General features: G+C 34.8%; 2 protein-coding genes across 2 annotated transcripts; one reads left to right on the plus strand and one right to left on the minus strand.

Annotated features, from left to right (window-relative positions):
* Positions 1 to 756: 756 nt before the first annotated feature.
* On the plus strand, positions 757 to 3,569 carry LOC104089874 (subtilisin-like protease SBT1.6). Its single transcript, XM_009594879.3, has one exon. The coding sequence runs from the start codon at positions 849 to 851 to the stop codon at positions 3,171 to 3,173; it is 2,325 nt and encodes a 774-aa protein (XP_009593174.1). The 5' UTR covers positions 757 to 848; the 3' UTR covers positions 3,174 to 3,569.
* Positions 3,570 to 3,733: 164 nt separating this feature from the next.
* On the minus strand, positions 3,734 to 5,077 carry LOC138907029 (secreted RxLR effector protein 161-like). Its single transcript, XM_070196973.1, has 2 exons — positions 4,687 to 5,077; positions 3,734 to 3,747 (listed from the first exon to the last, which is right to left on the minus strand). The coding sequence occupies exons 1-2, from the start codon at positions 5,075 to 5,077 to the stop codon at positions 3,734 to 3,736; spliced, it is 405 nt and encodes a 134-aa protein (XP_070053074.1).
* Positions 5,078 to 17,631: the final 12,554 nt, after the last annotated feature.

Below are 17,631 nucleotides of genomic sequence, written 5' to 3' on the forward strand. Positions count from 1 at the left end.
TGGTTATATAGTGGAAGAAAAAATGAAAGAAAAATAAAAAGATGCTACTTGATAGAACTTGAATCCTCGTGTAAGGTGCTTATCGAGTGACCAATCCATCTAATTCTTGTCTTGTTTCTCATTATCTATATTCCAACTCAATATATCTTAAAGAATTTATTAAATTAGTTTTATGTTTGTCATTAATCTATAATAACGTCTCTTTTTTTTTTTTTATCTGAAATCATAATCAACTCGTTGGACTGGAGTTAGGTAATATATTGAATTCCCTTATTCCTCCTTTTCCGCATAAATTGGGGTCTGAGTCTGACACATAACCAATCTCGTCAACAGGTCCAACTTTCTCAGCTACAAAATCATACCTAAAATTCCTTAACATTTTAAAATTCAAAAAGAAACCCCTATATCCACAGTAATTATATTAAATTATATACAACACAGTATATAAAAATCTATAATAGAAGTATTAGATTAGTTTAATCGTTATAACAGGTAACTCACAGATTATAAATCTCACGTTTTAATGAGATTTATTTATAAATAATCTTTGAAGATTTAATATTCTAAAATTTATTTAATACTGTAAATAAAATGATATTGTATAGTCGTTCTTAAAATAATAATTAAAAAATATATATATTTTCGCTATTAAAATATAAATAATTTCTAACACAAAACTTTATCTCAGACTCCTTATGTTAAGTAAACAAGTCCCAGCTTTATTCAAATTAAAATATTCAAAAGAGAAGTAAAAGGACAATAATCCCTTCTATAACACACCAACCTTGTCAGTAATTCGACACTTCAATCACTCCACACTTTACTCTCCTCTTTCAAACCCTACTCTCATGGCTTCGCTTCTGCTTCTAACTCATTTCCTCTGTTTCACGTTCACTGCAATAATCCCGATTTTCTCGCCGGTTTCAGCTGAACCGGCAGCTAAAACATACATATTCCGAGTCGACAGCTTCTCTAAACCGGCAATTTTCCCCACCCATTACCACTGGTACAGCTCCGAGTTCACTGAACCGGTGAACATCCTTCACGTTTACGACAACGTTTTTCACGGCTTTTCAGCTTCTTTAAGCCCTTCTCAAGCTGCTTCAATACTTCAACATCCTTCAATTCTCGCAGCATTTGAGGATCGCCGGAGGCAACTACATACAACTCGGTCGCCGCAGTTTCTGGGTTTAAGAAACCAAAAAGGTTTATGGTCGGAATCAGATTATGGTTCTGATGTAATTGTCGGTGTTTTAGATACCGGAATTTGGCCGGAGCGTCGGAGCTTTTCGGATCTGAATTTGGGCCCCGTTCCGACCCATTGGAAAGGTGTTTGCCAAACGGGAGATAAATTCACTGCTAAAAATTGCAATCGGAAAATTATTGGCGCTCGATTTTTCTCTAAAGGACATGAGGCTGCACCGGGATTTGGCGGAATTGGTGGTGGAGGAATTAATGATACCGTTGAGTTTAAATCACCAAGGGACGCAGATGGTCATGGGACCCATACAGCTTCAACAGCTGCTGGGCGGCATGCTTTTCGTGCTAGCATGTCTGGTTATGCGTCCGGTATTGCTAAAGGCGTTGCACCAAAAGCTCGTTTAGCTGTTTATAAAGTTTGCTGGAAAAATTCAGGTTGTTTTGATTCTGATATCCTCGCTGCTTTTGATGCTGCTGTGTCCGATGGCGTTGATGTAATCTCGATCTCAATTGGGGGTGGAGATGGAATTTCTTCGCCTTATTATCTTGATCCGATTGCTATTGGAGCTTATGGTGCTGTTTCTAGGGGTGTATTTGTGTCTTCCTCAGCTGGAAATGATGGGCCAAATGGAATGTCAGTTACGAATCTTGCACCGTGGCTGACGACTGTTGGAGCTGGGACAATTGATAGGAATTTTCCCGCAGAAGTAATTCTTGGGAATGGAAGGAAGCTTTCTGGCGTATCATTATACGCCGGAAAGCCTCTCAATGGAAAAATGTATGCCGTAGTGTACCCTGGGAAGTCAGGTGTACTCTCTGCTTCGCTCTGTATGGAGAATTCACTTGATCCTCATTTAGTTCGAGGTAAGATTGTGATCTGTGATCGTGGTAGCAACCCCCGCGTTGCTAAGGGATTGGTTGTTAATAAAGCTGGTGGTGTTGGAATGATTCTGGCGAATGGTGTTTCAAATGGTGAAGGCCTTGTTGGTGATGCTCATTTGATACCAACTTGTGCCGTTGGTGCTAATGAAGGTGATGCTATTAAGTCATATATAGCGTCGAATCCAACTGCTTCTGCAACCATCAATTTCCATGGGACTGTAATTGGAGTGAAACCAGCTCCAGTTGTGGCATCATTTTCGGGTCGAGGACCCAATGGTCTGAACCCCGAAATTCTAAAGCCGGACCTTATAGCACCTGGGGTTAACATTTTAGCAGCATGGACTGATGCAGTTGGTCCAACGGGTCTAGATTTGGACAATCGAAAAGCAGAGTTCAATATACTTTCTGGAACTTCAATGGCTTGCCCACATGTAAGTGGCGCAGCCGCATTACTCAAATCTGCTCACCCTGATTGGAGCCCTGCAGCAATAAGATCCGCAATGATGACAACAGCTAGCCTTGTCGATAATAGGCTGCAGCCCATGACCGATGAAGCCACTGGAAAACCAGCTACACCATATGATTATGGTGCAGGACACTTAAATCTTGATCTTGCATTAGACCCCGGACTAGTATATGATCTTGCAAATGAAGACTATGTTAGCTTTTTATGTGCAATCGAATACGGTCCTAAGACAATTCAAGTGATCACTAAATCACCTGTGAATTGTCCAATGAAAAAGCCATTGCCGGAGAACTTGAACTATCCATCAATAGCGGCTTTATTTTCGACTGCAGCAAGAGGCGTTTCGAGCAAGACGTTCTTTAGAACGGTGACGAATGTGGGTGATACAAATGCAGAGTACAGGGTGAAAATTGAGGCGCCAAAAGGGGTGAGGGTGAGTGTAAAGCCGGACAAATTGGTGTTTTCCGAGAAGGTTAGAAAATTGAGTTACTACGTGACTATAACGGTCGACAGCAAGAATTTGGTGTTGAATGATTCGGGTGCAGTGTTCGGGTCACTTTCTTGGATTGATGGAAAGCATGTGGTTCGGAGCCCCATTGTGGTTACCCAAATGAGCCCATTGTAGATTAGTAAACTAATCTTGATCCAGTTGTTTTGCTCGAGATTTGGGTATGGGAAAAGGAATAATGTGCTAATGAGCACATTATGTTCAGTCAGTAGATGACTAGATTCTACACTAGAGTCTAAATTACAGTGGTTTTAACCTAGTTTGTTTTGGCTTTAGGGTCGAAAATGCTAGATCGGGGTTTATACTATGCGCCTTGTTTTTATTTTTTATTTAACTTTTCTTTCTTTCTTTCTTTCTTTCTTTCTGCTAAGATATAAACAGGTGTTTCTGTAGGCCTTTAGTTTTTGCTTTTCCAATTGTCTGTAATGTCACAATGTGTGCTATGCTTATAGGAAGTATATTGTAAGATATGATCAATTAGCTTTAATGAAAGATCAGTGTCTTTGGTTTGAAGTTTTGTGGTCAACACACTCAATGATGTACGAAAAAGGTTGATTAGAGAGAATTTGGTCTTTCCTTTTTTTTTTTTTTTTTTTGGGTTGGTGGTATTTGACACCTAATATGTCAACAAGAGCTTATTAGCACAGACAGATCATGCATGTTTTACTAAGTGCTTCTCAATTCTGTCTTCCTATAAATAACATATCGCAGATGAATTACAATCCAGTTCCAATTTTTGTGTGCAAAATTGGATTCAACAACAAATAATGCAGAACTATTATAAAATATAACTCAAAGTAACAATATGAAACAAGGAAAAATAAGCTAAGAGATATATAAAGAAAGAGAGAAGAGATTCTTATTGCTTCTTCAATTGTGTGTATTTTCCTATCTATTACAAGACCTTTATATATGCATGAAAAATGAAGAATATATGTCATTGAATATGTCATTAAGCATTTGAAATGAATATCATGGAGGAAGAGTAGACATCTCACCATAATTTGATATTTCTTATAACACTCCCTCTTGGATGTCCATAGATAATGCGCCTCGTTAATACCTTATTAGAAAAAAAAATCTAGTGAAAGAAAAAGAGTACACATGTTTAGAAATACACTTTTTGGTTGCCTCATTAAAAACCTTGCAAGGAAAACTCAGTGGGAAAAAGGAAAAAAGAGTACAACACGTATTAACTCCCCCTGATGAGAGCATCAATTCACATCCTTGAGCTTTCGCATCCCAATCTTGTACACTAGTTTCTTGAAGGTTGACGTCGGTAGAGATTTGGTGAACAAATCAGCCATATTATCACTTGAACGAATTTGATGTGTATTGATATCACCATTCTTTTGAAGATCATGTGTAAAAAATAACTTTGGTGAAATGTGCTTTGTCCTATCTCCTTTTATGAATCCTCCATTCAATTGGGCTATGCATGTTGTATTGTCTTCATACAAAATTGTGGGTAGTTTATCACACTTCAAATCACATTTGTATCGAATAAGATGTATTATAGATCTCAACCATACATATTCTCGACTTGCTTCATGAATAGCAATTATCTCAGCATGATTAGATGAAATAGCCACGATTGATTGCTTAGTCGATCGCCAAGATATGGCAGTACCTCCACATGTAAACACATAGCCTGTTTGAGATCGAGTCTTGTGTGAGTCAGATAAATATCCAGCATCGGCATAACTAACAAGATCGAGATTGCAATCATTGCCATAAAATAAGCCCATATCGGTAGTCCCTTTTAGATAGCGCAATATGTATTTTATTCCATTCCAATGTCTCCTTGTAGGAACGGAGCTATATCTTGCTAAGACATTAACTGAAAAAGTTATGTAAGGCCTTGTAGTGTTATCAAGATACATTAGTGCTCCAATTGCACTAAGATATGGTACTTCATGACCAAGAAGCTCCTCATTCTTTTCTTGAGGTCGGAACGGGTCCTTATTCACATCAAGTAATCGGACAACCATCAAAGTACTTAATGGATGTGCTCCATCCATGTAAAACCATTTCAATACCTTTTCTATGTAGGCAGATTGATGAAAAAAAATTTAGTTTTTTAAATGTTCAATTTGCAAACCGAGACATAATTTTGTCTTTCCGAGATCTTTCATCTCGAATTCCTTCTTTAAATAATCAATTGCCTTTTGGAGTTCTTTAGGAGTTCCAATAAGGTTTATGTCATCAACATATACGGCAAGTACAACAAACTTCGATGTTGTTTTCTTTATAAAAACACATGGAAAAATGACATCATTTATATAACCTTCCTTTAATAAATATTCACTGAGGCGGTTATACTAAATTCTTCATGATTGCTTTAGACCATACAAAGATCTTTGCAATTTGATTGAAAAGATTTCCCTGGACTTTGAATTATGTGCGTCAGTAATTTTAAATCCCTCGGAAATTTTCATGTATATCTCATTATCAAGTGAGCTGTAAAGGTAGGCTGTAACCACATACATTAAATGCATGTCAAGCTTTTCATGGACATCAAAACTAATGAGATAACGGAACGTTATACCATCCATAACAGAAGAATACGTCTCTTCATAATCGACGATAGGCCTTTGTGAAAATCCTTGTGTAACAAGGCATGCCTTATATATTTGTACCTCATTTTTCTCATTCCTTTTACGTACTAAGACCCATTGATAGCCAACACTCTTAACACCATTAGGTGTTTGGACTACATGCCCAAAAACTTCACGTTTCGCAAGTGAATCCAACTCAGATTGGATTGCTTCTTGCCATTTTGGCCTATCACGTCTTTGTCGACATTCTCCAACAGATTGAGGTTCAGGATCCTCATTATCTTGTATAATGCTAGATGCAATTTTGTATGCAAAGACATAATCTATCATTATATTCAATCGATTCAAATCTGTCTCAATATCGATTGGGTTTATTGATAGTTCCTTATTTTCTTGAGTTCCAGTCTCATTGATTTCCTCATGAATCTCAGGATTGGTTAAATCATGGATTTCTTTATGAGACTCATTCGTAATGTCATCTTGATCATTTATTTTTTTTTTCTAGGATTTTGATCCTTAGAACCCAATGGTCTGCCATGCTTTAGGCGTGCTTTTGACTCATTATCTATGACACTAGAAGATTGTCCAACAGGGACATCAATACGGATTGAAACATTCTCTGCAAGGATATGTGATTTCGTTATCCTTTTAAGATCCGTAAATGCATCTGGTATTTGATTTGATATTTTCTACAAATGGATAATCTTTTGCACCTCTTTTTCACAAATAGAGGCACATGGATCAAGACAAGACAATGATGTATTTTTTCACAAAATTTTACGTTTGGTTTTACCAATTTCTCCCCCTAATTTGGGGAAAATGCCTCATCGAATCAACAATCTGCAAATCGAGCAGTGGACAAATCTCCCATTAATGTTTCAAGGTAGTGAATAATGGAGGGCGATTCAAACCCAACATATATTCCTAACCTTATTTGGGGACCCATCTTGGTGCGATATGGTGGTGCTACACGCACATATACAGCACATCCAAAAATTCTTAGATGAGATATATTAGGTTCATGACCCAAAACTAATTACAACGAAAAATATTTATGATAATTTGTCGGTGTGAGACGAATTAGCATTGCTGCATGCAAAATGGCATGACTCCAAACTGAAGTGGGTAACTTGATTTTCATGAGTAATGGTCTTGCTATCAATTGCAGACGTTTAATCAAAGATTCTGCAAGGCCATTTTAAGTGTGAACATAAGCTACAAAATGTTTTACTTTTATCCCAATTGATAAGCAATAATCATTAAATGCTTGGGATGAAAACTCAGTGGCATTATCAAGTCTAATAGACTTAATTGGATTATTGGGAAATTGTGCCCGTAATCGGATTATTTGTGCCATTAATTTTTCAAATGCCAGGTTGCGAGATGACAATAGGCATACATGAGATCATCTAGAAGATACATCTATTACGATCATAAAATATCTAAACGATCCACTAGGTGGGTGAATAGGTCCACAAATATCCCCTTGTATACGTTCCAAAAACGTAGGGGACTCAATCCCAACCTTTGTTGGTGATGGTCTAATAATCAACTTGCCTTGATAACAAGACGTGCAAGAAAATTCATTATTTAAAAGAATTTTTAAACTCTATAATGGATGCCCATTTGAATTCTCTATAATTCGTCTCATCATAATTGATCCGGGATATCCCAATCGATCATGCCAAAGTACAAAAGTATTGGAATTAGTAACCTTTTGGTTTACGATAAAATATGCCTCAATTGCACTAATTCTTGTCCAATACAGGTCACAAGATAAAAATAAAAACTTCTCAATAACCCTTTTCTGGCCAGAGACATTCTTGGTAACGATGAGATATTCGAGATTATTCTCATCTATTGTCTCAATATGAAATCTATTTCGGCGGATATCTTTAAAATTTAACAAGTTCCTCTTACACTTGGAGGAGAACATTGCATTCTCTATGATAAGTATTGTTCCCTTAGACAGAGTTATAGTAGCTCTTCCAGAGCCTTCAATTAATTTTGTACTACCATATATTCATCAACATCTATATGGTGAATATATTTTTTAAAGAGAAAATTATACCATTATGGTCATGGTCAAAATTAGATGCAAGATCTGTTTCTTGCATTATTGTTGTCCTTTAATAATCACGTTGTCAAAATATTTTGGCGTACAATAGGTACGTGACCAATGGCCATTCATGCCATAATAATGACATTATTTTCTTATTTTATCTCAAATCCCCTTCTCGAGGTGAGTGTGGTATATTTACTACCACTAGAACATTCATATTCTTACAAGAATGAATATGTATTCATAATGATTATCACATTATTTTCACATTCACTTCAGGAATGAAGCATAATAATCCGTGCGTGCTTTATAAAATCTCATGCCATATCAATAACAAACATCACTTTCTTAAAGTGAAGAATTATTTTGAGAGCCATTATTGTTGTCATTACTATAATGATGACGATTATAAATTCGTCTATTACCACGTCCACATCCATTCATACCTCCACGGTAACATCATGTCTTATTTTAGACTTATGGGACGAGTTTCCTCTATTGGTGGCGATTGAATTTAATTTGCATATGCGAACTTTCATTAACTGAACTCAATCAAATAAAAAGTATCAAGCAAATATAGAAAAACACATAATCAATTAAAATCTACGTATCTTTTGTGATGATTATCCCACTTTAAGATGGAAGAAATATGTGATAAAATAGAAAGGAAAAATATGTGCTCTCTCAAAAGTTTTCACTTTGTGTTTCTTAATATTAACACATAGGAACATAATACTTGTTATAGGAAAAATATTTATCGTTCTTTACACCAAAAATCCTTACATGATTTGATGAACTTTCAAGAAAAACTTTTCCGTAAAGCAAGTTTGTTAATGTATGGAAACATAAATAGCAAAGTGTAAATAAACTTGAAAGCTAATTAGAACAGGCTAACCGTGATGGCCGAATATATGCTGGCGTTGTACACCTTATACCGTCATCATTCTTACCATATTATTAACATTAAATGACGCTACCGGCACTGGCCGCATCATAACAACTCAGTTGGCTAGAACTTTGTGCTGATAACGTGTTATAAAGTATAACTCAAAATAACAATATTAAACAAGGAAAAACAAGCTAAGAGATATATAGAGAAAGAGAGAAAATATTATTATTTCTTCTTCAATTGTGTGTATTTTCCTATCTATTACAAGACTTTTATATAGACATGAAAAGTGAAGAATATATGTCATTGAATATGTCATTAAACATAGAAAATATATCATTAAATATGTCATTAAGCATTTGAGATGAAGATCATGGAGGAAGGGTAAACATCCACCATTGATATTTCTTATAACAAAAACATTGTTTCACTTCTTATCCTAAAACTATCTCAATCGTTCCTTTTAGGATAAGAACGATAAAATTTTGCCAAAAGGCCAGAGCAAAAACCAATAAAATTTTGCCAAAAGGCCAGGGCAAAAACAAAACTCTTAATCAGCAGAAACGATATGGTCCTATTTGGCGCAAAGAGATTACTATACTAGGATATAAGCGGACAGTCCGGATTATTTGCATCATTTAGCTTTTAGTTAGCTCACTCTTTTTCTTTTTTTTTAAAATCTCGTTAATTTAAATAGCTAAATTTCACGCTTAAAAATTGTTGGATGGACATTATTATACTTGGCGAATAAATTTAAGTCACTAGCCTAACAAGTGTCAAAATTTTAAAGAGTGGATTGAAAGAGGGCAATTTATTCATATGGCATGTATTATTCCAAAGCATTAAAGTGGGGCAAAATGGATGGACTAAAAATAGGAGTCTAAGTAAAAATAGGGCCTATGGAGGAAACATGTGGACCGCCCATAATTACTTTAATGATAGTGAATAGTGATCTTAGCCCCAGCTCAATTATTTGCTCCCCAGTATTATTATGTCAAATTAACAGCATCTCAGCGATTTATGGTTGAGTAACCTTTTGTTTTACTCAATAATGTGGAGTAACATTTACTGGAGAGAAGATTTGCCACTTTGTAATTTGCCTACTCTTTTCTTCGAACATGCTTTAGTGGAATATTTCGCTATAAATTATCCGGTAACATTATTGTGATCAAAGATGTATATGGATCGGATTGATTTAATTTTTATCAAAATCAAACCAAACCAACTATATCGGTTTGAATTGATTTGGTTTTGTCGGGTTTTTCGGGTTTTTGAATTTTTTATTATTTAAATATTATTTCAATCTTACTTTGTTAAATATTTGATAAGTAAATATATATTTAGTAAAAATATAAAAAATTGACAAATATATTATCGATTAAAATATTCTTATGGGAGAATTCTATATATTAGTAACATATAATAGTTATTTTTTTAGTCGTCTGACAATAATTTTTCGTTGATGTACACTTTCAGGTTAACCGAATTTAGTAATTAAACATAAAAATCAATATGATACATAAATATTAATAATCACTTCACATTCGAAAAAGATATAAGAATTTAATAGATCTTAACATATGGTATGAATATTGAAGAACAAAAAGATAGACGCATTTCAGTAAACACTTGATAAGAAAGTGATCATACAACCCATTATTTAAGGTCAATAAATATGGAGAACTTCATATTCTATTAAAATTTATATCACGCAAGAGAATCCCAAATATTTCTAAATATATTTTTAAAGAAAATTCTATATAAAATCTTAAAAGTATATATATAAAAATTATATATTTATATGTCAGGTTGGTTCGGATTTTTTTACTCAATACCAAACCAAATCAAACCAAACCAAGTCGGATTTTTTAATTAGTTTGATTTAACTTTTCGGTTTGATGCGATTTTTCGAATCGATTTGTACACCCTTAATTGTGATACAAGGGAAGGACTTTTGTTTGTGTGTGCGCGGGCGCATATGAAAGTTAAATTAATGGCAGATGGTAAGAAAAATAAATGGCAGAGGGTAAATGATGCTGCTACTAAATGAAACTTTAGAAGATTGAGAGAGAGAGAACTATGCAAATAGTCAAAATTTATTTTTCTAAACTGTGCTGTTGAGTGAAGAGAGTTCAAGAAAGGATTAGTAAATTAATTAATGATGTACTGGAATTAATGGGAAAAATGATGTTTTGGTCATTAATTAATATTAATAGCTGATCCCTGACTTTGTACCTAAAAATTACAATGATTTATGGCAGTACCATGGTATCAACGGCAATTTTAGCTGTCTACTTTGATAATGAAGCATACTTAATTTATCTCGTTTCCTCTGGTTATTTCTGAACTCCTATTTGACACTGGTTTCTGATTGGTTCGGGTTTTTCGGATTTTTTTATTATATGAATATTATTTCAATCTTTGTTAAATTTTTGTTAAGTAAATATATGTTTAGTAAAAATTTAAAAAATTGACAAACATATGATCTATTAAAATATTCTTATGAGAGAATTTTCTTAGTAACGCATGATATTTATTTTTTTAGTCGTATGACAACAATTTTTCGTTGATGTACACTTTCAAGGTTAACCGGATTTAATAATTAACATAAAAATCAATATGATACCTATATAATGATATATTCTATTTAATTTTAAATTACCGAAATACTACTTCAAATTCGAAAAATATAAGAATTAAATAAATCTTGACATATGAATGTGGAAGAACAAAGAGATTGACGCATTTTACTAACACTTGATAAGAAAGTGATCACACAACCCATTATTTAAAGTTAATAAAAATAGAGCACTTTATATTTAACTAAATATTACATTCCATAAGAGAATCACAAATATTTCTACACATTTTTTAAAGAAAATTCTGTATAAAGTCTTAAAAGTATATGTTAGGATCGGGAATCCGGGTAGTGCGAAATTTAGCCAAACAACGGTATAATGACAATAACAAAGACAATGGAAGTGGATAATAACGGCAATTAAAGAATATAAAAAGATACAAATTTAACGTGGTTCGGTCAAGGTGATCTACATCCACAAGCGGAGAGGAGCAATTTTACTATACCAACAAGAGTACAAAAGAGAGTACAAAATTAGAGTAAATACTCTAATTAACCCCAAATACCCCAAGAGAATAACCTCACAAGATCACTCCAAATAAAGGGTTCACATAAGTGTTTCCCAACACTCACTCTCTTACAAAATACTCTATAATGATTTAAAGGAGGAGAAAGAAAGACAAGAGTGAAAAGCTCTTGAATTGGTGCGTTTTCAAATGAGGAGAAACTCCTCTATTTATAGCAAGAAATCCTTGGCCTAATAATGGATATTATGTCATGGCAAATGTCATGATCCACAAATTTGTTATAATGGATATTATATCATGGCAAATGTCATGAACCACAAATTTGTTACAATGGATATTATGTCATGGCAAATGTCATGAAAATTTGGTCATATTACAAATCTCTACCTTGGCCTAATTTCGGCTTATATATATTAAATTTGCTCCACCTTCTCCGCAAAAACCCCAATGAGCAAAATTATTCTTCATAAATGCCAATCAAGTTCAGGCAAAGCTTGAACTTGGACACTGGAAGAGGTTTTGTGAATATCTCAACAGGATTGTCTCTAGTATTGATCTTCTGAACAGAGACTTTTCTTTCAGCAATGGTTTCTCGGATGAAATGATACTTTATATTAATGTGCTTCGTCCTCTCATGATACATTTGAACTTTAGTCAAGTGAATGGCACTTTGACTATCACAGAAAATGGTAATACCACTTTGGTGTAAACTGAGTTCCGCAAATAGACCCTTCAACCATAAAGCTTTTTTGATCGCCTCGGTCACTGCCATATATTCTGCTTCGGTAGTAGATAAAACTACTACATGTTGTAATGTAGCTTTCCAACTAATAGCGCAACCACCGATGTAAAATACATAGCCTGTCAGTGATCTTCTTTTGTCAGGATCACCTGCATAATCTGAGTCTACAAAACCAACCAAAGTGTTAGTATTTCTCCCAAACTCCAAACATGTGTTTGAAGTACCTCGCAAGTATCTGAGAATCCATTTCACAGCATGCGAATGTGCTTTACCAGGGCAAGACATATACCGCCTTACCACGCTCACTGCTTGTGAAATATCTGGACGTATACAAACCATTGCATACATAATACTGCCGACTGCACTGAAATAAGGAACCTGTGCCATGTACCTCACTTCTTCCTTTGACTGCGGGGATTGAGAAGCTGATAACTTAAAATGAGCAGCAAAAGGGGTACTAACTAGTTTAGTATCTTTCATGCCAAACCTCTCTAAAACTTTCTCCAACTACTTCTTCTGGGTCAGAAATAGCCTGTTGGCTTTTGGATCTCTTTTGATCTCCATACCAAGGATTTTCTTAGCTGCTCCCAAATCTTTCATCTCAAATTCACTTTTCAGCTGACTTTTCAAGTTGTGAATTTCTGTTAAATCCTTAGCAGCAATGAGCATGTCATCAACATATAATAATAGGTACACAAATGAACCATTATTTAACTTCCGGAAATAAACATAACTATCATACATGCTTCTCGAATAGCCATGACCCAACATTGTCTTGGAGACTACTTTAATCCGTACAAGGATTTCTTCAACAAGCAAACATGATCTTCTTTTCCTTCAATTTCAAATCCTTCGGGTTGATGCATGTATATTTGTTCCTCAAGTTCGCCATGTAAGAAAGCTGTCTTAACATCAAGTTGTTCTAATTCCAAATCATACATGGCAATGAAGGCAAGCAAGACACGAATAGAGCTATGTTTAACAACAGGTGAGAAAATATCATTAAAATCAACTCCTTGTACCTGACTATAGCCCTTTGTAACTAATCGTGCCTTATACCTCGCATCTTCAACCCCTGGAATGCCATCTTTTTAAAAAAAAAAACCCATTTACAACCAACAATTCTTTTTTCTGATGGCGGCTTCACAAGAGACCAAGTACCATCCTTGTGGAGAGACTCAATTTCTTCATTCATTGCAATCAGCCACTTGGCCGAGTCAACACCAGAAACTGCTTCTGAATATTTTGATGGTTTTCCAATTTCTTCAGTTTTCTGTGCAACTGAAAAAGCAAATGCAACATAATCTCCAAACCTTAATGGTTGTTTACCTTCTCTTCTTGGTCTATGTTTGGCTATAGAATACTCCTCTTCTTCTGGTTCAACTTTAGGAGTCTCAACTTCAGGAATTTCAGCTTCTGTCTCAACTTTAGGAGTTTCAACTATATTTTGCTCCAAAGTTGATGAGGTTGGCTCAGAAGGAATGCCAATCTCAATCTCCACCTGGTTCTGTGTATACTTTCCTTTATCTGTATCACAAGAACTAGAAGACTCTTTTCTAGAATGTAACATAGAGGATTTATCAAAGGTTACATCTCTGCTAATTATAAATTTTGGTGCCATGGGATCAGGATACCATAGTCGATATTCTTTCACCCAAGATGTAAACCCAAAGAAAATGCACTTTTTAGCCCTTGGCTCTAATTTTTCATCATTTACATACATGTATGCAGGGCAACCAAATATCTTTAAATCAAAATAATTAGAAGGAGTACCTGACCACACTTCCTCTGGAGTCTTAAAGTTCAAAGGTGCAGAAGGAGCTCGGTTGACAATATAACAAGCTGTAGAGATAGCTTCTGCCCAAAAGGCGTTTGTCAACCCAGCATTTGAAATCATGCAATGAGCCCTTTCCAAAAGAGTTCTATTCATCCTTTCTGCCACACCATTTTGTTGAGGTGTCATTCTCACAGTACGATGCTCGTCATTCTTGCAAAATTCGTTGAATTCATCATTATAAAATTTCAAGCCATTATCTGTTCTAAGCCGCTTAACCTGTTTTCCTGTTTGCTTCTCAATCAAAATTTTTCATTGTTTGAAATTTAAGAAAACATCACTTTTATTTTTCAGGAAATAAACCCAAACTTTCCTTGAATAATTATCAATGAAAGTTAACATATACCTGACACCACCTTTTGATGGGGTACGTGAAGGATCCCAAAGATCTGAATGAATATAATCTAAAGTACCTTTTGTTTTATGAATCGCTGGAGATTTGAAGCTGACTCTTTTCTGCTTCCCGAACACACAATGTTCACAGAACTCCATATTTTCGGTACTTTGGCCACATAAGAGACCTCTTTTATTGATGATGGAAAGACCTTTTTCACTCATAATCCCCAATCGCATATGCCACAATTTGGTGATGTCAGAATCTGATTTATCTCATATTGAAACTGCAGCAGCACCTGTAACAGTAGATCCCAAAAGAGTATGCAACGTACCAGATCTACGTGCTTTCATGATCACAAGAGCACCATGAGAAATTTTTAGAACTCTCTTTCACCTGTGTACTTGCACCCAAAAGATTCTAGAGTGCCCAAAGAGATGAGATTTTTCTTCAAGTCAGGAACATGTCTAACATCGGTGAGAGTTCTCACCACACCATCGTGCATTTTGATTCAGACTGTACCTTTTCCAATAACTTTGCAGGCAGCATTGTTGCCCATCAAGATAACTCCACCTCCAATAGATTCATATGTGGTAAATAAATCACGACTGAGACACATATGATAAGAACAACCCGAATCTAAAATCCACTCATTGTTAGATTTGAAACTATTATTAGTTGCTAAAAAAATAGTTCCCTCAGTCTCATCAGCAACTACACTTGCTTCGGCAGTGTTAGTATTTTTGTGCTCATTTTTTTTTTCTGTATGCTTTTCTTTGTTTTTCAATTTAAAGCATTCAAAAATAATGTGACCTTTCTTATGACAATATTTGCACATGACATTTCTGTATCTGGATTTTGACCTTGATTTAGGTTTCTCACTACTTGAATCTTTCTTATTGGATCTACCTCTTATGAATAAACCTTCCCCTTGGTTCCCACTAGTTTTCCCAGTAATATCTCTATCTATTTGTTCTTTTGATTTCAAAATAGATTTGATATCTTTATAAGAGATATTATCCTTTCTATAAAGTATAGCATCTCTTATATGTTTAAATGACCGGGGTAAGGAAACAAGCAATAACACAGCTTGATCCTCATCTTTGATTTCAGCATCCATGTTACTTAAATCCATAAGAAGAGAATCAAAAGTATCAAGATGAGTAAGTATAGAGGTACCTTCAGCCATACGAAAAGTGTAGAGTTTTTGCTTTAGGTAAAGCCTGTTTTCTACTATTCTTTTCATATATAGGGTTTTAAGCTTTTCCCATATGCCTTTGGCTGAGCTTTCTGATGCAACTTCACGCAAAACCTCATTTGAAAGATTTAAGATAATACCTGCTTTTGCCTTTTTGTCTATGACGGCAAACTCCTCGTCAGTCATTTTATCCGGCATCTTCTACTTTCTTTGCAATGACAAATCAAAGCCATCCTGAATTAGGATAGCTTCTATCTTTAATTGCCACATTCTGAAGTGTGCACTTCGGTCAAATTTCTCAACATAAGACTTTGTTAGAGTCATTTTGGCTATTTAAACTAACCCGGTTAGATCTGGCTCTGATACCAATTTCTTAGGATCGGGAACCCGGGTAGTGCGGAATTTAGCCAAACAACGGTATAATATCAATAACAAAGACAATGGAAGTTGATAATAACGGCAATTTAAGAATATAAAGAAGACACACATTTAACGTGGTTCGGTCAAGGTGACCTACGTCCACAAGCGCAGAGGAGCAATTTCACTATACCAATAAGAGTATAAAAGAGAGTTCAAAATTATAGTAAATACTTTAATTAATCCCAAATACCCCAAGAGAATAACCTCACAAGATTACTCCAAATAAAGGGTTCACACAAGTGTTTCCCAACACTCACTCTGTTACAAAATTCTCTATAATGAAATAAATGAGGAGAAAGAAAGACAAAAGTGAAAAACTCTTGAATTAGTGTGTTTTCAAATGAGGAGAAACTCCTCTATTTATAGCAAGAAATCCTTGGCCTAATAATGGATATTATGTCATGGCAAATGTCATGATCCACAAATTTGTTATAATGGATATTATGTCATGGCAAATGTCATGAACCACAAATTTGTTACAATGGATATTATGTCATGACAAATGTCATGAAAATTTGGCCATATTACAGTATATATAAAAATTATATATTTATATGTCGGTTTGGTTCGGATTTTTTTATTCAATACCAAACCAAATCAAACCAAATCTAGTCGGATTTTTTAATCGATTTGGTTTGACTTTTCGGGTTGGTGCGATTTTTCGGTTCGGTTTGTACACCCCTAAACATATTAATTCATTTAATTTTTGTTAAAATTTACAGTTTAAGAACCTATAAAAGAGTAATTACTAGAAATCGAGAATTTTTAGAGTTAAATATGTTCGAAAAAAATTATAGTAAAATAAATTACCATTTGACTCTTTAAACCGCCAGTGTCCATAAATGGGATGGATGAAATATACTTCTTGCTATGCAAAAAGATTTAATTATATACAATTATACAACAACAATCCAATATAATCCCGCTAGTGGAGTCTAGGGAGGGTAGTGTGTATGCAGACCTTACCCCTACCCTGGGATAGAAAGACTGTTTCCGATAGATCCTCGGCTCCCTCCCTCCAAGAACTCCCCACCTTACTCTTGGGGTGACTCAAACTCACAACCTCTTAATTGGAAGTGGAAGGTGCTTACCACTAGAGCAACTCACTCTTATCAGTTAATTATATACAATATAAAGAATTTTTAATGTGATTGTTTGGTTACATGAGTTACTTACCCTCTTTTCCAAGTAAGTAGCTCACACTTTTATACATGTAAATGTACTTTGACTTCTAAATGGCCTGAAAATTAAACTTTACTCTGTGAATTGAGGCGTATCTTTCAGTTCATCTGTGTCTAGACATAAAGTAGTTCCGTTTTACATGCATATAATTGTACCTGGTCTTCAAATTGTTAGGATCGAAATAATCAGGTGTCATGCAGAAGCTATCAAATCAAATCTTGAACGATAAATTAGATAATAAAAAAGAAATA

Source organism: Nicotiana tomentosiformis, chromosome 1 (genome assembly GCF_000390325.3).
Source record: "Nicotiana tomentosiformis chromosome 1, ASM39032v3, whole genome shotgun sequence".
Lineage (NCBI taxonomy): Eukaryota > Viridiplantae > Streptophyta > Magnoliopsida > Solanales > Solanaceae > Nicotiana > Nicotiana tomentosiformis.

Coding starts and splice junctions, on each gene's coding strand:
- LOC104089874 (XM_009594879.3), top strand. CDS start 849: ATGGCTTCGCTTCTGCTTCTAACTCATTTCCTCTGTTTCACGTTCACT.
- LOC138907029 (XM_070196973.1), bottom strand. CDS start 5,077: ATGGATGGAGCACATCCATTAAGTACTTTGATGGTTGTCCGATTACTT.